General features: G+C 39.0%; 3 protein-coding genes across 6 annotated transcripts in view; 1 reads left to right on the forward strand and 2 right to left on the reverse strand.

The window, feature by feature from the left end:
* Nucleotides 1-38: 38 nt before the first annotated feature.
* On the reverse strand, nt 39-3130 carry LOC124060235 (gamma-interferon-inducible lysosomal thiol reductase-like). Its single transcript, XM_046390932.1, has 7 exons — nt 2923-3130; nt 1674-1862; nt 1449-1520; nt 1276-1365; nt 765-917; nt 409-477; nt 39-187 (listed from the first exon to the last, which is right to left on the reverse strand). Exons 1-7 carry the CDS (start codon nt 3058-3060, stop codon nt 128-130), a joined length of 771 nt encoding a protein of 256 aa, XP_046246888.1. The 5' UTR covers nt 3061-3130; the 3' UTR covers nt 39-127.
* A 635-nt stretch (nt 3131-3765) lies between these two features.
* The window catches only part of LOC124060236 (GTP cyclohydrolase 1-like), a 35923-nt gene continuing 17043 nt past the window's right edge, over nt 3766-22645 (forward strand). The window contains exon 1 of one of the 4 annotated variants that reach the window (XR_006843539.1): nt 3766-4396. The gene's annotated coding sequence lies outside the window, so the exon portion shown is untranslated. The remainder of the gene's footprint in view (nt 4397-22645) is intronic. The other 3 variants (XR_006843537.1, XM_046390933.1, XR_006843538.1) reach the window with 3 other exon arrangements.
* On the reverse strand, nt 12387-20923 carry LOC124060238 (phosphatidylinositol 3-kinase regulatory subunit gamma-like). Its single transcript, XM_046390936.1, has 11 exons — nt 20569-20923; nt 18145-18318; nt 17572-17662; nt 17358-17456; nt 15949-16129; nt 15135-15260; nt 14871-15013; nt 14528-14704; nt 13961-14032; nt 12993-13154; nt 12387-12773 (listed from the first exon to the last, which is right to left on the reverse strand). The coding sequence occupies exons 1-11, from the start codon at nt 20819-20821 to the stop codon at nt 12584-12586; spliced, it is 1668 nt and encodes a 555-aa protein (XP_046246892.1). The 5' UTR covers nt 20822-20923; the 3' UTR covers nt 12387-12583.

Consider the following 22645-nt stretch of genomic DNA (forward strand, 5'->3'; position numbering starts at 1 on the left):
AAAAACCCCACTTCTCAACTAGTCTAACAAAAATCGAACCCGTTAGTATGATTTTAATAGCGTTACATGGTACATTACTGCATGCATGTTATGATCCACAGTTTTAAAGCAGTTTTGTTTGTTGCGTTCAGCAGAAGCCTCTATTCAGTTTGACTGGAGCTCCAGTGCAGGCTGGAGGCTTCACCCCCTGAAAACACACACACACACACACACACAGTTACAGCCCATAGATGTCAACCACAGAGGGAAAACAGAATCAGACAGTACAACACCCTTCTGCATTTTAGTACTCAGACATCAGGCTGAGGACTAATGGAAGAATACATAAAAATTTATATTCTCTCTTAATTATGATGTTGAGACTCTTGTGTAAATTTCCTCTCTCTCAGGCTTCCTCTTTCTCGTTACCTTGTAAAGCTGGCAGACCAACTGGAAAAGGGACGACATCGCCTTGTCCTCATTCTCTTCTGTGTATTCCTGTAACGCAACAGTGAAAGTGAAAACTGGCCACGCTTTTACTTTAACATGTGTAATAATAATTCCATCATATAAGAGTAGTATTACAGTACAGACATTTTTTCATTGAGTACTTTGTACTCATTGTCCTGTTTATGTTTTTAATTAATTAGCATTTTACTTGGGAGTATTCTTACAGTGTGGTACTTTTACTCGCGTGAAAAACCTGAATAACGCATCTAAAACAGAACTTTATTGTTTCACTTCTTTGTAGTACTTCATATCCATCTGTTGCCAGAGTGTTTTACCCCGTTGAAGGTGACCCAGGGGACGTGTGTGTGGGCGGGGTTCAGAGCTCTGGTCATGGCGGCGTTGGCATGCATCAGCTGGTGTCCCAGACGTCCCTTTAAACAGGAGTCAACACTGGCCCAGGGGACAGAAGGTGCGTACAGCTGGAGACACTGAGACCGCAGGACAGAACATCAGCGACGTCCTTTAGCCGTTTTTAAAATCATTTAAGGTCTTCTGAATCTTAATTTTTCCATTGTTTTCCATTGTACACCTCAGACGTTTGTCTTGATGTCTTTATGTGTGATCGTCTGTTGAAGTTTTACACTCGTCGCGATGAAAACAAAACTGTCTGTTTTTACAGTTAAAATTAGACTCCTTGAAAACAGCCCTTAAAACTTATTTTCTATAGTTTAGTCATTTCTGAGAACACCGACAATACAAGAGCCAAGAATATGACAATAAAAAAATTAAAAAAAAAAAAACAAAAAGGAAAAGCTACCATTTTATTCCTCATCTGTAGATACTCACTGTTTGGGCAGCTTTGAGGACATCTGCAGCCGACTCCATGCAGTAGATGATTTGAAGTGCAGAGTGTCCCGTTAAACTGATGATACAAGCCTGAGGAACAGCACCAGTCAATCTAAAAGGCATCGTGTTTTTGCATCGACTAAAATTGCGATGGAGCCGCAGTACAAGCAGACCTCAATCATGTTTCCTCTGCATTCAGGCTCTCCGTGCTGACAGGCAAAGGGAAAGTTCGCTGATGAAAGCTCCTACAAGAGAAAGGGTGATAATATTTTTTACAGAAGTGAAATTCCAGTCTGAAAGTTGGCAAAATCGTTACAAAAATTGCCCTCCGATGACATGAAATCTTCTCTCCGCTTCCAGAGCCTCTCGGCATCGACAGAGGACGAGGATGAGCGTACCTTAGCGTTCCCGTAGGGGACCAGAGTGATGGTCATGATGTCCTGCAGCATGGTCCAGGTGGGGAAGAGCTGCTGGCTGATGAAGACTCTGCAGGCTGGACACAGACTCTCATAGTACAGGGTGAGCACCACTGGAGGAACAGACTGGTTTGGTCTGGTAGCGTTTACCTCCATACACTGCTTCTGAACCTACAGCAAAAACAGAACGAGACAACAGCTTGTGTCAAAAGACGTTCAAACGCAAGCGTCGTCATTGTTGCGATAACCCGATACATGAGCCCTGTATAATATGTAACACTAAGGCATATTGAGCTTTTAAATCCTCAGATTGGTGAAGAAAAACACACAAGGTCCTTTTAGGACAATAAGAAAAGATCTCTGAGAAAGTACAACTATGTCATGAAGAGCAGGAAACAATTTTTATCCACTCAAGTGATGGAAGTAAGAGTAAGATCCCGTCTTTGTCTGAGAGGATGATGAATTCAGAAGTTTATTTCCAGAAGAAGTTTCATTTCATTGTCAATGAAACAATCAGGCATTTTTAAAGGACATGACAAGTATAAATTAAAATCTTGAGTTGCAGCATTACACCAATAAATAATCACTGAAAGCACGGTCATAAAGTCTGCATCTCAGCGTCGAAATTATCACAAACTGTGTACTTTTATTTTCCAGCCTTCACTCGTGTTTAAACTGATTTGACCCAAAGCTGCTCTGCCGGTCACATGAAGAACCACTCCTGTTCAATTTCTGAAGCATGACTCTCATTTAAACCCAGACGACCTAGTCTTTGAACTCCACATTTCCTGTTTGGGGAAGCACACACACAACAGTACATATTAATATTGTCGTGTTTATTATTTAGATTAAATAATAATCTGTGTTTTCCTTCCTCTGTGGAGTTACTACTCTTTGTTCATACATAAAACAAAACAATTTGTCATTTCAGATACCGACAAGGAGATGAAATGTGAATACTCGCTAGAATAAAGTTTGTTAAAAAAATTATAAAAAATAAAGTAGGTCAACAACAGACAAAACGGAAAGGAAATTATATTATTGTATTTTATTTTCTCTATTTTGCGAGAGAACACAACTTCATATTTCAACCATATCAACAAGCAATAACGAGTGAAATACATAGCACAGAGATGGCCCATAAATAATATTAGGAAAGATAAAATCCATCTCTTTTTTCAGCTTTTACTGAAATTGTCCAGTTCAGTGTGTTCCCTGCAGACCTGCTTACCTTGCACTCTATTGCTATCTTCAGGGATCGACACCACTGAGATGGAGGGTAACGGCAGGAGGGTTTGGGATGAGACCCGGAGCCCCTGCGGTCAGCACAGAGAAGTAACAACACGGCCAACAGTCCTGACAGCTTCATGTTTGGTACAGACAGAAAAGTCCAGACAGTCGGCGCGGAAACACGACTGAAGCTGCTCCACCCAAGAGCCGCCTGTAATCAACCCCATCATCATCAGCCGACTACCGCCAGGTGTGATTGACTGCTGCTGCCTTCAGCGACCCTCGGAAACTACTGAATCTGACTCGTCGAACGGGAGGAAAACAACAATAAATAATTTTTTCCTGTTCGAAATTGGTATTAAGGATGGCAGTTTAATCGTGGGGAATTTGGCCTACGATTATGCGTGATGGTACGCAAGTAAACACAAGTTTCACAAATGTTTTGATATCTCTCAATGGTATTAAAGCCTCCTCTTGTTCATTGTGGGGATTGGCCCCCCTCTAGTGGTCTGACATGAGCAAAACACGGTTTACGAGCATCTTACAACATGAAACAGACAGAAAAAGACAAACATGCATGTACATTTGAACTAGTTCAGAAACTGAAGATAAGCAAAACCTTACATGTACTGTAGTTATTGAATGATAATAAAAAATCTGTTCTTTCTTTGTTAAAAAGATAATGCGCATAACTTTGACAAGCAAGTAATATAGTAGGTATCAATTTAAGCAGAATATGGACACAAACCTCCGGCGTATTTTCCAGCTTTTTAAACTAATGAAACAAAATTGTTTGTGACCGTAAAACGTTGACGAGAGCCAGTTAATTAAAAACACTGAAGACGCCATCTTGGATTTCGGACTTAGCTGAGTTCACCCGCATTGCCTCGCGTCTCCCCAGTGAGTCACCTGCGCTCGGTACTTTACCAACGTCTGAATGTTGGTGTCGATGTGAAATTCCCTTAACTGTTTCTGAGGAAGTCAATTTCCCATCACTTAAAAAAACCCAAAACAAAACACTTGAATATGTCCACAAACTTTGTAGGAATGGGAGCTAACCTTGTCTCGATGCAAGATAAGTTAGCCTCGTCACTAGTCAGCAGCCACGCACTCGGAGCGGGTTAAGCGTTTCTTCGGGCATGTTGGTGGACGATATATTTGCTCATTGAACATGAAGGAACTCGGCCGTCCAGGACAAGAACGTCGGGCAGCAGCTCCACGTTAGCTAACTGGAATGGCGGGAGGACAGCTACCATGAAGATGGGCAAATGAAAACTTGGGGAGTCTTACTTACTGAAGACCTGTTGAACTGCCATTTCCGGAACAAACCTCATCAAATAAACGTTGGCGTCGGGGTACCGTGACGGAACCACTATCTGTTAGTGGAGGAGTATCATGATCCTGAACTGGAACTGGACGGTTGTCTAATGGCCTGCTGGGTTCGCATTGAAAAGGTCTTAGAAACTTCTCGAAAGGTAAGACTAGTTCTCTGAGCTCCGTTTGTGTACGTGCACATAGGGTCTCTGTTGGGTCGGGTACGAGATTGCACTCTTAAAAATACAATTTCTCATGAACCTTCATCTCTTTGACACACACACACACACACACACACCCCGCAGTTTACATGGCGATAGCTCCTGTTTCCCGGTGTAAGTGGTCGGTAGCTTACTGACAGTTGTTACTGTTAGTGTAGATAAGATGTTGTGGTCGAGTTTGACATTTGGACCAATGGTGTATCATTGGGCACATGATGCTGTCCTCTACAGCTAATGCAGCATGCTGTTATCAGGCTATGCTCCTCCTGTTTGTTCTCATCCAGCTAATGTGGCTTTTTGGAAGCTGTTAATGGGCTGATTTATTAATCCTGCATGACCTTATCTTGGATAACAGTGTGTACTTATTTTGAAATGAAGGCAAAATGAAGAAAGCGTTGCAACCATGGTCATGCCAGTATTCATAAGACTAGATGAGCGCTGATCATGTGATTGCAGTTACATGAAGCGGGTGTATTGGGATGCTGATATGGCTCCCACAGTGTCAGCCGTAAGTCTCATTTGCACTGTTGCCTGTGTCATTTTGCTTTACATTGTGCCTCACAGTGTTTCCGCTGCTTTTCTTTAATGTATTATGTTTTTGTGTTGTTCACCTGTACATCCTTCCATCCCATTCTTGTGAACACGTTACCTGAGGAACAAATTGAGGGAATTTGTTTAAATGTCAGTTAGGAAATCATAATGAAGTGATGGTAAAATTCACTGCAACATCATTAAGTTTTACAAAAGCAGCTTTTGGTCAGTATTCAACACCCTAACATGGAAACAGAAGGGCAGATTGTGACCATGTGTCACATTTGGTTGAGTACAGAGTTGAGAACACTAACATAGAAACTGTGCTGATTGTATAGTTCTTCTGTGTTGCCAGGTTTTAATGTGTATCTGAAGAATCCATATTTTAGAATTTGTAGTTTCTTTGGGGTCAAAATCTGCTTGATTAGCCAAGGATTTGAAAACAGTAGTTTGTGTTTCACACAGAAATTGTCTTGAGTATTCTAGATGCCCGTAAAGCCACAGAATGTGGTGCAATTCGTGAGGTCTTAAGGCTTTATTGTGTATAATCTTGCTTATTATGTACTTTTAATGACTAGTTGCAACACTGTTAATCCTGGTTTGTTATGATCAAATACCACTTCTAATGAAATGAGTTGAAATCTTCAGGTTATCAAATAATACAACAATTCAATCATGTCAAATTTATTTGGGGATCTGAAAGTGCATACATGAACAATGATGTTCTGAAGCGGGCTAAAGTCAGGTGAATGTTTCTGCATAAATGAACATTTAAAATAACAGTATTTTCTCACAGCAATAGGCTATTAACAAAGGGCAACTAAGTGCTTTAAAATAAAGAAGAACGTCAAGTCCATACAGTCACAATGAAAAAATGAAAACTTTAAGTTACAGAAACATGTTAACAAGTACTACACTGAATGTGATGCAGAGACAGGTAGAGGTATTTGATCATATGCATATTAGGGCTGCCAACAATTCTTTTATTATAGATTATTCTGCCAAGTATTTTCACTATTAATCAATTAATCATTTAGTCAATAAAGCTTCAAAAAAATGTTTTAAAACAAAAAGTTCTTGTCACAATTTCCCACATCTTCACACTGACATTTTCAAGTTACTTCTTTTGTCCAACCAGCAGTCCAAAACCCAAATTCTCTTCATTTACTGCCATAAATGACAAAGAAACCTCACATTTAAGAAGCTCGAACCAGCAAATGCTTGATTTAAAAATGACTGAAGCGATTGATCAATTATAAGAATAGTTGAGAACTGATATTCTTTTGACTGACTAATTGATTAATCATGGAATTGTGGCAGCTCTAATGCACAGCTCAAAGTGAAACAAAAACAGTTTAAATAAATCACGTCACTCAATTTTAAACATTTAAAAAGAAAAAAGAAAATTGATAATTATCTTTCAAATTTTCTCTGGATCTCCCAAAATGTTGTGGTTTCTGATTGACAGATATTTCTGCTAGATCCAGTCTTTATGGCACAGGAAGGTTGATGGACAAACCGCTGAATGGCAGCCAAATACTGTAATGTGAATGCAAATATCATTTCCCTCCTCTTGACCTTATCCAGAACCACAAACCTGACATAACCTAACCTTTCCTTTACTTACTAAACTTTATCTCTAATCTAATACCAAACCCACATAACCACTTCCTTCACTTGTGTATATCTAACCTTGGGCCTTAACATAGCCATTTCTGTATCACAACCAGTTGGCGAGTCTCCTCACATAAAACTGATCTTGACCAGTTATGCAAAAAGATTCAACATTGCATTCAGTGCAAACGTTTTAATGAGTTATTCTTATAACACTCTCTCTCTACAGCTAACATCTCTCACACATGTGACCTCTGCCTCTCTATCCAATCCTGTACCCCTGAACTTTGTCATAGACATAAATTGTGGCCTCGAGGAGTTAAACCTAGCATTTTTACCTTTTCAATCGTTTTAACACATACTGTACGCAATTGATGTCATTCAGTCGTTCCTACGTCTTACAATGTTGAGCCCTTCAGTCAATCTCCTCAATCCAGTTGACCAAATTAAAAGTCCTTCCTATAACCATCTGGGTCTTAATTGTTTGTTTCACAGTCGTCATTACTACATCCTACAGCAGTTAGGCTGACTCAATCTTCCATGCCACAAATAAATTGTATCTTGCACAAAATTTCAGGGAGAAGAATAAATCTCATTGATTTTAATCCTCCGTGGTGGGATGTTTTATGAAGCACATGCTACTTAGGGTTCTAAAAAAATTAAATGACAGTTGCTTATTTTTCCTCTTATTTAGTTATAAACATAGCAATGTTGAAATGTCAGCAAGTCAGCTGAACAACCTAGCAAAATAGCTAGCACCTGTGTACCTATTTAATGTTAGTTGGACAGAGAACTACTTCACATGATTGCATCTGAAAGTACATCATGACACACACTTTATGATATGAAACACCAGTTATTCTCCTACAAAACAGTAATTATTTTGCACCGTGTTTCTGGTATAACTCCTATTTAATCTTTGTTTGCACAATAATAAAACAGTAAAGTCACAAAAAAGAGACAGCGACAGCAGAAAAAGACCAAATTGTGCACATGGTTACAAATACATCTGACTCTACTGAATACAACTAAGTGGTCAACAATTGTTTTTGTTTTTGTTTGTTTGTTTTTTTTACTTGTATTAGTGCTTTATCAGTGCTATGATACATCAATCTCATCAGCAACTTGTCCTTAATTAGCACCACCACATGTCCACCTGCTTCATTAACAGGATGGATGTACATGAAGTTAGTGAGAGTATCTCCACCTCACATGAGATACTTGTGTGCAAATGTCTGCTTGAGCACATATAAGCTGTATATCTTTTCTATATTTCTGCTAGAAAATTAATTGGGATATATTAACTTTCTCTTTTAGAACTCATAATATTAAATACATTTATACTTCAAGTTATGAGCTTTATTTAACACACAATGTGTTCTGTGTGCAAAAAGTAAAAAAGAGACATATCTTAAATGATGGGACAGATGTCTACCATTTTGTTTACATAATTATTGTCATTTTGGTGCATCTATCCACATTTACTGTGTAACAAGTTACTGTAAGGTGGGAAAAAAAGATGTTTTAATTAGCATCCTGCTAGACATGAAATTCAGGTTACCAACGACAGCCATTCTAAGTTATGTCCCCTAGTCCCCTAGTCCCCAGTATTCCCTCTATTTGCTTTTAGACTACTCTCAGAGAGTCCTAATTTCTATACATACACCCCATGTAGAACTGCTTGTCCATGTCAGGGTGTTGCAGAACAGTAAGAAGAGCTGACCAAAACTTCAGAATTTGCTTCTTTGATGTGAAGTGTAATGACACAAAGGTAAAACATCCTGCATGCTCCACAATCTAGTAGGTCTGGCACGCTCTTTGCACAACCTGTGCACGTCAGCACTTGACATTTTACTATTGTGGCGTAACTCCAGATTCATGTAGATTACAAAGTATTAAATGGCAGAATTATGATGTAGTATTAATAATCTCTCAGCGTTATCGGTTCTGGAGAAAGTAAGACCACTGCCGCATGAGATAAAAGTCATTTTGCCTGTCAGGGCAGAAACAATCCGTCTAAACATCTTGTGAAAGTGCGTCACATACTGACAGATCATTTAACAGTTCTCGATAGCCTGACTCGTAGTTCATCTGCCACAGGTAGGTGTGTTCTGTATGCTAGCGGCCTGAAGCCCACACACAGAATTAAATAAATTACACAAACAACGATTAAAAACAACCTTAGCCAGCTGACTGTTATGGGTGTGCTCATGAATTCAACCTGAACTGGTCAGAGCAACATCTGAGCTGTCGTTCAGAAATTCAGCGAAGAATGATTACGTATTGTCAATGCAATGTATTTATATTGAATGTTTTCTAAATAGGTGGAGCTTTTAATTCTTCTATAATGCTGGATAATTTAATGAATGGAGTAATGCATCATATTTTATTTGTTATCTTTTGAGCGGAGTGCTCTGATCTGAGATCAGATAGTCACATTGAATTTATGAACTCACCTATTTAAAGATTTTGCAACTTATTAAACTTGCAGCTGCTAAGAAACAACTCACTCTTCCCTCTACTACTACTTCCTGGACTACTGCTGGTGGACGAGCGCAAAACACCTTCACAGTGGCAGCCAGTGCAATTTAAAAAATAAACAAATCAAAAAACAAACAAACAAGAAAACCAATAAGAATACCGTTAAAGTACGTAAAGTACCACTCCACTTCCTTTCAGTCAAAATAAAGGCTAAAAAAAGCCCCAAACAATATAAGCTATGCCAGTAAGAATAGCTGTACCATTAAAACCTTAATGATGCCTATCCTTAAACACAACAGACCACATCCTACATGAAAATGAATCACGCTGTCACTCATACTGTGTGAGTGACAGGTGATCTCAGAGAGGTGCATTTTGAGTGCTTAGCACCAGTGAAGAAAAATAAAATAAACAATGTGAGTACAGCTAACTTATCGAAGAAGGGTAGCAAAACATATCTTTTATAGCTACTGGTTAACCTATAGTTCCAGAGCCAGTATCAAAACAGTACCCAGCCGTAATGTCACTATTAGTAATATGTACTGTATAATATCTAAGCAATCAATCACAGCATGCAAAATCAAACATTTACAGCTTTTCACTGCCGCAAAGTAGGAATTGGACAAATTTTCCAACTCTGTTTATGGCAACTAACGGATAGCTTTAAGTATATGTACACAAGCTTCAAGCACATGTTGGACTCACAAGCACTAAGAGGGAAGTGCATCGAGTGACCCATTGAAGAGGAAAACAATACATACAGAAAAATGATAATATTATCAAATTTGTTATAAAAAAAAGTAAAATCATTTGTTTGAATATGCTTGAAATTAATAGGCAACCCAAACTGACTGTGCTATATTTAATGATTACCGTATTTTCCCCTATAAAAATAGTCTGATGCACTGTAATCTACAAGCGGCATTTCATTCCACCCACAGTGCACTTTCAGAGGAGTCCATGCTACCTATCCAGGGCTGGGGGGGACCTGGATAGACATCAAATGTAAACACTTTTGATTTCAGAATGAGATATTCATCGGTCTAGATGTAATTTTCCATCACCGTTTTGAATATTCCTCACACTTAAGGAGAGCTGTGTACCAACATTTACCAAACAAGAGAATTTCAGTATTACAGTTTTATCACATTTTGGTGATATATTTGGTCCATTAGAGCAGGAATAATACCTTGTTTGCTAGTAGCTAATTTGCAGTCATGGAAATAAGTATTTGATAAATCATTAGTGGGCTGCAACCAATAATTATTTTCATAGATCTACCATTTATTTTCTAGATTAATCAATTAATCATTTGCTCTTTAAAAGTAGTGAAAAATGTCAGTCTCTCAAAATCTGAGGTCATACCTCTAATTGTTCTTTTTTGTTGTTGTTGTTTGTTTGGGGTTTTTTTTGTCAGCCCATAACCCAGCTTCTCATACCAAATGTGATGTAAGTTCAACGTGGCAACAGTCAGGGGATTAAGGTCTATTTGACTCAATTTTTACACAGTAAATCTACATTACAGGGAAACCGGCATCTTGCTTGAGGGTAGTTTGGGGTACTTGTGCTGTAGTAGTATCCAGCTAGACACAAGCTCAGTGTTCAGTTCATAACAAAATTGTTATTTAAAGTACACCCAATATCAGACAAGACACCTGTCCTGAGAGTAACACAAAGGAAATAATGATTGCTGGAACAGGAACACTTAAGGGCACTTTTCAACCAGAACCCAAAATCTAAAAGATTACATATTATGACTCCATATTATGCTCCAGAGACATATCAAAGCTCTTGGATCACTGACTCCAATCAAAATTCTAAATTAAAGAAAGAGCTGTCTGACTTGTAAAAGATTGATATGAACCATACTGATATCACATATACCTAAGAAAATTCGCTTTTCTGGGGGGGGGGTTGATATTCCACAATTTGCATACATAACTCACAGAAATGTTTTCAGTTTTTTCTTGTGCCTCATGACTGCTGTGTTGCAGTAAATACCCGCTCATATATGATTACTAACACTTAAGTTAACGTGAGCTCAAAACAACATAAAGATTCTGCAAACTTTACCATGATTGTCCCATTTCTCTACAAATAAAAATCAACATTTGCCATTAATTTGAAAGATGCTATAATGATAATGCTATAAAGCACAATACACCCCAGAGGTAGAATTCATGAATTCCTACTGTGTCTCATTTGTAATGTCCTTGCAGAAATGTGCAAAGTGAAGAGAGAGAACATTACCATTTAATTACCACTGAGTGCTTTCGCTCCTGAAAATCTCACTGTGAAAAGTGAAAGATTCACAGATGTAAGTAAGAAAATACTTTCTATATCCTTAATCATTAAAATAAAAACTTTCATCTTCTTCTGCGCAGCAACATCAATATGTGAAATCAGTATTATTGTGCACAGCTCTCTTCTGTGTCAGCGTGTGTCCTAGTTGTCTTGTTTTGAATAAAGTGCTTGTGTTTCTACACTACCCATAATGCACATATTCTGGGTATTGCAGAGTCCCATCCTGAGCTCAATTTCCCAGAAGCAAATTAACACTGCGACTGCACTGATTTATATGGACTGAATATCTCCCGTATAGGGATGCAACAAATTCACTTTTTTCAAAGCTTAAGAAGTGAATTTGGCTAATTACTGGCTGCACAGCACAATACAGAGCATTCATCTGGATTGTTTGATAAAAAATGTTTGAGGTAAGACGGGACAAATCGAGAGGTCATTACTTTGATCCTGTATGAAACTTAATACTAGCTTAATTTTTCAGGATTTCCTGTGCTTGCCTTCATGAAAGAAAAAAAAAACAGAAAACGATTATTGTCTGAGTTAGTGGATAAAATTAATTAATCTCTCTCTCCACCAGGGAAATTTATCATCTTTTTATACTTAAATACAGCCAAATTCTGTCTCTCTGCTTTGATTGTTCTCTGCTGCACTACTTGTGTTGCAATATTTCAGTACTACCTCACTACTGCTGCAAAAGAATCAATTCGGTGTAGAATGCTGTAAACACTAAGTACTCGTTCCTAATAGTGTTTTGCAAGCTGTATGTGCAGATGGTGAGTTTGTGAGATTTGTAGTAGTAATAATGGATTTATAAAAGAAAATGATGTGGGAAAATAGCTGCTGTCTGACTGACGCTGGAGCTACATACAACCGTTGTATTAAATAACAAAGCTGACAGGGAACTGAACAGCCTTAAAACTACTGTGGAAAGCTGTTCAAAATGTCAACTTAGTAAAGTAATTTCAGTGAATGTTAGTCACTGACAGTAGTGTTTTTTTTTTTGTTTGTTTACTGTGACATCTTACCAGTGTAGGATTTTTACATATCCAGACTTGAGAATTTCTCATATGGTGGCAGCACCAACTGGTACACAGTTAGAGTAGAATTAGAGTAACAGTGTTCGCATTGGTGGGTCCTCAGTGTTAATACAGTGAAGCTTTGGGAAAGTGCCATCAGGGTGGCTGGTGCTGGTGTGTCTCAGCTGGGCTGCTGACTGAGAGCGGGCCAGGCCAGGGTTACATTCAGCTGCTGATTATGTTGGATCAGTGATGTGTGTCGATAGTGGAGGACCAGCTCTCTCAGTGAGGAGTACATGTTGTAGGGTTCAGCGAAGCCATAGCCTGTGGACGTCCTGTAGATCACACAGTGCTTCACATCCCCATCCACACTGCATGCAGGACAATCTGTCACTTTGTGTGCACAATCATTGTTTTCAACAAAACATGTGATATGAAATGAAAGTCTTTGGAGTAGTTTGGATCTTTTTGTCCAACACAGACATCGTACCCACTTCTTGTATAAATACGTGGTAATTTACAGTTAGAGAGGGAAAATATTTTTTATTTGATTTCACATGCTTAAAAGATGCAAATCTGGTTATACTCACACAACAGAGCAGGCAAAGGAGCCTCTCTGAGTCTGGCTGTCTCTGATTAGGAAGGTCCCGTCCCTTCTCCCCCTCAGCAGCTCCTCTGCCTCCTTTCGTCTCATACCGCCTACGTACCAGCTCCTCTCCTCCTGGTGGCTGTCATCTGCCAGGGTGTATGGACTACGGGATGATGGGTGACAGGGATAGATTAGTTAGGAAATGTTTAACGGCATACAATTTTCCTAAAATTTCCTATCAGTGATTGGGATGCACCAACTACCCGGTACTGGTATCAGTATTTGATACCAGTCCCATACTGTGCTTATATGCTTGTACTCATAATCATAAAACTAGTCTGATACACCGGAACCCTTTACCACTTAATGACATCTAGCATTAACCTTATGTCTTTAGAGCTGAACAGGCAGGCGAAGGAGGAGCAATATCAGCATTTTGGAGATATTTTACTATAAGTTATTATGACAAAATAGAGCAGACTGCAAACAATAATCAGATCGATTGTCAAGACTCCAACAAGATGTGCAGACCTGCTAGGACAGCATGTACTACATACATACTACATGTCTCTAATCAAAGTGAATTTTTTTGGGACTGAATATGAGCTCCTCAAGCTCCTCACTCACCAATGGACCAGTATTTAACTTTTACTTACTACTTACTTACTTTACTTACTTTTTATATCACTATCACTTTGGATTTAAGTGATAGTGATATAAACACTTGTGCTTTGTTGGCATGTACATGGCATGTTAGTATGCTGTGTGTACTGCTATACTCTATCTGTAGATGCTACAGATGTTTCAGGACCTGCACACATACTGTATAATAGAAGCATGTTTCAGGTTCTAGTGAGTAGCTGATTATAAGATGTAACTGGAAACGGATAGAAAAAGCAAAAGTTATGCCTTCACTCTGTTTTAATTAAAAACTGTGCTCAGTTGACCTGGGTAAATGAGGATACTCACTCTTCTTCTTCATTCCTGATACCCAGCCAGTCATTAATCTGGCTCTGTCTAGTGCCTTGCTGCGTGAGCCAGCTGAAACATGGACAAAACACAGTAAAAATGATAAATAAGTGAAAACTAGCCAGGAAGACATACTCTATCATTTCTTCTCTTTCATTGATAAAATCCTGGATGTGTATGGAGAAGGTGTTTTTTTTGTTTTTCTTTTTTTACAAGAGCTTCACCAAAAGCTGTTATCTGTAGCAGTCACATTATTGTCACAACAAACTTCCTGAAAAAAGTTTTAATGCATAGTGATAATGTCAGCAGCTCTAATAGGCCACAAGTCTTACTGCGTTTGTTGTAAGTAGCGCCTGTGTATGTAAAGACACATGGCTGAGTGTGTAAACTTCTCATTCAAGATCTCTCCGTATGAGCCACATTTGATTTTGCTGAAGCCAGAAAAGAGCGAGAGTAACCTAGAAAGCTGCATTATTCACACCACGGTCACAATAACAACTTACTGGCGATTCACAGCTGTGGCAACACCAGTGTATCATCTAGAACACGAGGCAGGGTTAGACTTACATCAGGTATTGATCTCGGATCTTCTTCAGCTGCATAAGGTCGGGCTTCAGGCTGTTCATTTTCTTGTCAATCTCCATGTGAGCCAGAGTCTTCCTCCTCAGCTCCTCCTCCAGCTTCTTCTTGCTGCTGTGGATCTCCTCCACCCTCGACTGCAGCTCATCTGAATTGCTTTGAATCCTGGGAGGTGGAGGAGGAAGAGAGGGAACAACTTCAGTACAGTTCAGAGTATGCTAGTTTGTTGCAAAGATGGTGAGGGAGAGTTTCCAGCACTGAGTATTCAGAAAAGAATACATTATATCGGCATTTTAGAATTGAAACAACAAGGTTTTATTTGGAAACATACTTGTCAGTCTCTGTACTGCTGTCTAATGTGAGGAACATGTCGATGTATTCCTTGCTGTAGCGTTCTTGAGTTTCACATTCTTCCTCAAAGATCCGAATGATTTCACTGAAAGCCTCTATGGCTGTCCGCCTGCTCTGCAGTTCCTGGACAGGAGAGGAAGCAAATCTTTATTTTCACAGTCAATGCTCTGTTAAAGTTTAAAAAACAGAAAAGAAAGAAAATACTGAAAACCAGCACCACCACCACTGCCCCACACTGTTGTACCTGGTATGTTTGGTTAAACTTCTCATAAAGATGGTCATATTCTTTGCTCTTCTCTTTGTATTGATCCTGAAATATCCTCAGCTGTTCACCAACTGCATCAATGTCAACTTCCATCACAACCTGCTGCTATACAGACAAGAATATAAAAGATGTTTAAGACCAGATAACAGTAACATTAGACCTCCATAATAAATGAAAATTGAAAAAGATTACGTTTTTATGGTTTGTAATTAGTAAACAGTTATGTAGCTGCATGAGCCTTACACAAGGCTAGGTTCAGGATGGCTGTAGTCATGCTGCTAAGAGATGTACATCAAAGCATAAAACATCTTATTTCCTGTTTCCTGTAGATGGCGCTAGGGCATAACTGAGTATTATCATGTAAATTTCTTCAGACTTTGATGATGTGCATTTAATTTACAACAACTGGCAAAACTTGCTGTTAAACAAAGACTCAAAAGCTTCACATTTTAGCACCAGAACAGTGTGGACTGCAGTGACCCAATGTGAAACTGATTATTTTATTATTTATTATTATTGGTTATTATTGGTTTCTAGGAGTCCACGGCAAATGCAAATGAACCTACTAGTTTTTGTACATCTAGTTGAAATTTACTGTGATGGCAACTTTGTTGAAATTTTGTAGTGGGCGCTATCAAGCAAATTTGCCCCAGCAAATCCTGGAAGTCAATATTGGTGGTTTCAGGAATTTTTGGCCTCAAAAATGTTTGAAAAATGCAAATTCACACATGAAGTCTATTATGGCTGACAGTAAGGTGAAACAAGACACAGTTACAGCTTAAGCTAAACCCACCTGCTGGTATCTGGATATGGGATAGAGTAGCCGTGTGTCCAGTTTAGAGTTGTACAGGGCCAGAGACTTGTTCTGGTAATACTCGATCAGGTCCACCATAGAGGGAAAGGCCAGTGGCTCAGAAAACCCATATTTCCCACCTTGATGGAAGATCTTTATCAGTCGGTTGGAGCCATCTTTTCTGCAGAAGTCAAAGTATAACAGACTGTCATGCAATACTAATAGTCCGATTGAATATATATTGTTCATAATATTCGACCATCCACACACCCAACCAAATCGAGCATCTGATAATGCAATAAATAGCAGGAACAAATCATTTTATTTCCCGTCCAGAAAACGAGAAAGAATGAAACTTAGCAAATATTCTGAATTCTTTCAAGTTAAGCAATTTGGCAAGTGAAATTTTATTTGCCTGGTTTGTGAGCCAAAAAATTTCATGGGCCCCGCAGAACTGAAGCACAAGTGTTGCTGGTGCAAGATATATTTAATCTAACACAGGCAGGAGCAGCCGGTCAGCACCATGGGATGAATTTGAAATATGGAAATATGAGAGGTGTTTCTTGGTGACCTACACTGATGTAAATGCATTGCCTTCAACACTCCAATATAATCTTGTACACTTGTACCTGGATGCCAGCATCCAGCCAAAACAGATTTCTCTCAATCCAACTTTTTACATACTAAACCAAAACCAGCAATTTGGCAGTTTTAGTCCTCCATTACTGCCTACACTGGGTCTATTCAACCAAAGTACTGCTATCATAATGAAGTGAATGGACATATGCCCACAAATCAGGAAAGAAAATCGACTTAAAGCCTAATAAGACATTTGGGTCACAGTTATGTGTACCTAGCAGGTGCCAAGTGTAAGGAAGACAGTCTAGACAGCACTGAATCGAGTTCAAGTGTGTCTGTTCCTTCAGACGAATGTGAGACATGTGACTGAAACACATCGTCAGTAGACACAGTGTTCTGTTGCTGACCACCGATGTCCCCCGCCAAACTCTAATGAACAAAACTTTATATTTGAAACCTAATCTGTCATGATTCACCTAAAATTGGACAGAAACCAGGAAATGGATAAAGTTACAATATAGTTTTTATTTTTTTCTATAGTTTTTAAGTTAAACTAAGACTTTTAAACTAGAAAACTGATGTCAGACTTTGAAACCAGTAAATATTAACTGACCTCTGACTACATATCCTTCCCACAAGATACAGAGTACTGACAATTACTATAATGTTAGCAGCTCAAACCTAAAACACTTTATTAGATATGCAGAACCTTAAGCTACCCTTACCCAGATTTACTTGGTAAATAAAGTTATTGTCTAACATTTTCAAATGATGAACACATTGTATTCGCTGTGTACACTTGTCACAAAATAGACATTCAAAGTAGTTACCTTAGTGTGAGAGTGTATTCCCCCTTAACTTTACTGGAAGCATCTCGGACCAGGAATGTGCCATCAGGAGTGTTTCTCATCATCTCATTTACCTCCTCCCTGACCGACCACAAAGGACATTAAGGTATGTGTATAGTACTGCAGTTTCTGCCAATTTTAAATGCGTGAAACAGAATTGGATTAATCAGCCCCACCATATGAAAGTATTCAGTACCTCGAGATATTTCCCCAGTACCACTCTGCATCAGACAGCTGGCAGTCACATACTGCCATTGTTTTGGATATGTTGTCCTCGGGTTGAATGTCTGACCACAAAGGCATTAAAACGTTTGGTTACAAACAAAGAATTACACAAAAGTGACATATTTTCATCAAGCACAGTCTGAATTGCTGGAGTTATCGGTGCTCATTTTTGTTTCAAAGATCCCTTTTGCTTCCTTTTATTAAGTATAAAGAAAGAATGGCTTCCATAAAATATAATCCATCATAGTCACCATCCATTTCTTTTTTACTCATTATATAACATCACCTTACCCATCAACAGCAGGTAATTTCCAGACTTTAAATTTTGCATTTTGGCAAAACTACATAACAAAAGAAGCAGTAAATGAACTTGTAAGGTAAAGAATTATTATATTTGGAATAAAAACTATAGCAGTGTCTGGTAACACTTGTCATGTAAGATCACATGTAGTTTATTTCCCTTTATTTTCAAACTAAAGTTATTGAATTTGTTTCAAAAGATTTGTTATACAATCAAGCACAACAAAGAGATGCTCGAGAGTACCTCCTTCCTTGGTACTGTTGCTCCTTAGGGCAGGAAACACATCATCATGGTCAATGGGGGAGGAAAGGTCCCTCAGGAACGCTGTCAGGGTGTGAGACTGAGCCTCGCTGTCGTTTTGACCCATCTCAGGCTCCGAGAACTCTGCAACGTCAAATGTACAGCAACCCAGTGTCACTCTTGCCAGTCTCTGTGTGGCTATCTGCACTGTGTGGCTGTTCAGCACACACTGCTGGCCAAATGACAACGACTCCAAGTAGAGATATCGTTGTGCTGCTTAGTCTTGTACCATGTGGGAGACCCTGTCCAGACTAGTCTGCTGACAGGTGACACTGTCTGACTGCCTAAAATACCAGAACGGGCACTCCTCAACACTCAGCCAGACTCAGTGCTGCTTCGTGCTCGACCTCGCCTTGCATTGCCTCGCCTAACAAACAACAGCTGTCTGCAGCGGGATGCCATGTTGGCCTGAAGGACTGGAGCTGATGTACCACTGTCTGTTTGTGTTAATTGTCCCTGTATGTGTTAATGTGTCATTAGGGAAGCAGGGGAAGGTGAGAACCTGTCTGTCAGACGTTTCCTACGTTTATGTGTGATTTTTTTGTTTACCAGTGTCTGGCTTTAAACACGTGCGGGTATCTGTTCTCTGAGAGGCGTATTGCAAGCAGTCGATGTAAAATCATCCCTTCAGCACTTGTGATGGCATGCCTGGAGATGCATTAAATTGCTGCTGCAGACCCAGCTGTACGAGGACTCTTACAGATCCTGTTATAAATTAGTTGTAAACTCACCAACCCAGGTTCTACAAACAGTGAAGCTCTGTCAAAACATGCCTTACATGCCATTTAAATAATTGTTTAAACATTGCATAGTTCCATCTTATCAGTTGTGACTACTTGCTGCTTTTCTTTGCCTTTTATCAAAGTAAATGGAAGATCTTTGGGGTTTGGACTGTTGACCATACAAAACTGCCAGATCAGGCTTTAAGAAATTGTGATGGCCATATTTCACTGTTTTCTGATATTGAAAATTCTGAATGATTAATTGGTGACTCCAGAGGATAACCATCAGATTAACTGGGGGTTTGTGTTATAGCAATTACTGTGGTTGTAACTGTTTCTGGGAGCCTCAGGGACTATTTCGATATCAGCAACGCCTATCCGACCTGTGGCAGATCAAGTCTTTATCTTTACAATCATAAAGAAGAAGAAAATAGTGCCTAATATTTACTGAATTGATTCAAAACTAACTCGCAAAGTAATTAAAACAACTGAACGGATCAGCTGGATTATAGAAAGTTGTAATTTGGCACCAGCTGGATTTGTGTTATTCCAGTGCTTTTTGTAACTGACTTGCCCCTTTACATTTTATGTACACAGTCCTTGTGCCTTTTTTAAAAAATAAACAGCCATATTATTTACATATCGTACACACTCATTTAATACATTTCATGGCCATCAAGGGCTGAATGATTTTGGAAAATAATCTAATTGTGATTTTTTTTTTTTATCAATATTGTAATTGCAATTTAATATGCAGTCATTTTTTGAAACCTCTTTATTTTCTGTATTATTCAACAAAGGCAAGGTTTGGTCACCATACTGATGCACTCCATGTGCTGTTTTGAAGTACGCTCATATGGAGTTATGCTTTAAAACGTTTCGGTAACTGATCCTTGTCGGGTGGCATTTGGTTTATTTGATACGCTGGTGCTCGGCATCTTAGCCATGCAACTATCGTACATTGCTTTGTGGTATTTTTTTTAGTGCTGGAGCAGGTTAGTAGTGTTGCCCCGTGACGTAGCAACCTTACCTAGGCAGGTTTTGCACAAAACCTGACGCTGTGCAACATCTTTTTTTAAAGCCAAAATAGTCCCACACAACTGACGTACTGCTCCTCTTTGACACTAAAGTTTCCGCAGTCTCAGCTTCTGTCAAGTCAGAGGCCATTGTTAAACAGTTTAACGTGCGGTCATTGTAACGTGGAATAATCGTCTTTTTTCATATAGCGATATTATCGCAAATGCAGTTAATTGTTAAGCCCTAATCAAGGTCTTCTGCCAGTCAACTAATACTGGTTATTACTCCCTGGACCCTGGATGACTGAAATAACATCACTACTCTGTTGTAGATATATGTTTACCATCTATCACTGATGTTGTGATAGCAATGTAATTGCTATAGTTGTTACCATCACCCAGTGCAGTAACAGTTACGCATATTAACGCAGATGATGTAAAGAAGAACTAAGCTGATACATTTTCTTACTGACAGGAATGTCTGAAGCCTTTCTAAAGACACTTTCGCAAAGATTGTTGATTGTTTCCTGATTTTCATTTGTTCACTAGGCTCGTTCAAATGCATCAGTTACAATTATTATTAAAATCATATCAATACTGATGTTTAAAAAAGCTTTGTATAACCTTACCTTGAACTGCTGATGAAGGCTCAGGCCTAGTAGCCACAGTCATGTCTGTCTGCTGTTGTGATTGGATACGCGGTGATGACATCATCACAGGAAATACAGAATGGGGCTCCGGATTATCCACCATATGGTTGGTGCTCTCGTTGGTGACCACAGTCTCGTCCCTGAGATGGAGGGATGCTAGTGATGACGTTGGTAATTCAGCTGGCTGGTGCTCGTCGTCCTCTGCTCTGAGCTGGAAACCCTGTTCTGCCATTTTCACAACAGAGCCTGAATAGTCGAGCAGTTTTATTGGGGTGGTGAAGCAGCTGGATGGTTGTTGTCACGGTGCTGTTGATCACATACTATCAGCTTATAGTCAGACTCATGGCTGAGGATAGAGAGGGTGATGACGCAGAGTTCAAGGCTGCCCTGTGTTGTGGAGGTAGAGCATGTTTCTCGGCCTGAACGCCCAGTTTAACCTCGTCACGGAGCAGAGCCTTGACATTGCCAGTAGTTCCTCTGCTTTCACTTTTAAATATTCAGTGGGAGCTAGCTGAGCACTGCCCTGGCTTACAGTCATTTAAAGGGATTCATACCTGAGATCTCCCCAGAACAACCACAGTGGGTTACTGAATAACAGTGCCTGCTTCATAGACACCTTGACACTAATGATCAAGCTGTGTAAACCCACTGAAGACAGACTGAAGCACAACTTTTTTTTTCTTCAAGGACTTGTGTGTTCTTTCATATCAGAAGATCTAAAACAAAAAAAAGCAGAAACAAAGTTTGAGGTTCAGTACCATACAATGGGGAAAAATTGTGAGTTGTGAGTTTTTGGCATGCTAACATCCTGTCATGTAATGTGCACTGTTTCATTGCACTATTTTCTGCTTATCCCTTATTTATTACTTCTTGTTCGTGTTCCCAACTTGCTGCTCAGTGTGTTGATGCTCAGTATTTTTTTTTTAATTTAACCTCTGATATTGTCACTCTGAGTACATGTAGGGGCTCCCTGCCAAACAGGTTTGAATAAGCTCAGTCTTTACTGACATGTTTATGCGCTGAAATGTTGAACACTATATCATGAGACAGAAAAAATGTGTCAGCCATCTGAGGTTTTTCCATAACATTTAAAGTGTGGTCACATTGGTTAAAGTGTGGATAATTCTCAAATGAAGTATCTTGAACTGTCGGGTATATAATTTTCTTGATTAATAACAGGCAATTCATTTTGGGTTATTTGTTCCATGAATGATTTGTGAATTAAATTGCCTTGAAATTTACTTGATCACAACATACATCTCGAGCTATAATTACCCGTACATGTGCCATGTTTGAAGACTTTATATCACCCACTGCTGAATTCACAATTGTGATAAGAGGAGCAGGTTAAATGCAGATTAATTGCAGAGGCTGGTTGTATCAAGTACAGTCCTGATTCTGAATAATCAATCATAATGATCATTCAAATGTGTTTAAGTGGATTTCACTATGGTAAATCAAGAGAGAAAACTAGCAGTCAGCTATGAGGAACAAATACCACTGTTAATGGTATTTGTTAGTTGTTAATTTGGCAATTAAATATCTGCTGTCTGACCAACAGACAAGATCTGCTCTAACAGAATAACTGGAAATATTTAAGCAGATTATATATAACAATGGAAATCTGGATCTTATTTGTAACATGACCAACATTACATCCTGATAATCTTTGGTAATCTGCACTGAAATAAATTCTCTCACAAAGACGCCGCAAGTGTGTCTTTCCCAAAATATTAATTTGTACTCCACCAGAAAATTTCCATGCGAAGTGAAATGAAATTGTCCTTGAAAGTAAAAGGTAAAAAGGTCTCTGCATGTAATGTCCATGAGAGAAGAAGATATTGCCTTTTGGGATTTCCTGGTTTTTCCTGGTGTTATATCATGAAACCCATTACATGGTAAAGAATTCAGGGGGACTGTGACTAAATCCTCTTCCTTTCCTAAGCGTCTGGGATTAGTCAGCGGTTTATTATCCTTCTATACCCTTTACAATGTGATATCTTATCAAAGGGGTGAGAAGTGGGGCTGTCACCTAGCTGCTCTACAAGAACAAACT

This window comes from Scatophagus argus, chromosome 6 (assembly GCF_020382885.2).
Source record: "Scatophagus argus isolate fScaArg1 chromosome 6, fScaArg1.pri, whole genome shotgun sequence".
Taxonomy (NCBI): domain Eukaryota; kingdom Metazoa; phylum Chordata; class Actinopteri; family Scatophagidae; genus Scatophagus; species Scatophagus argus.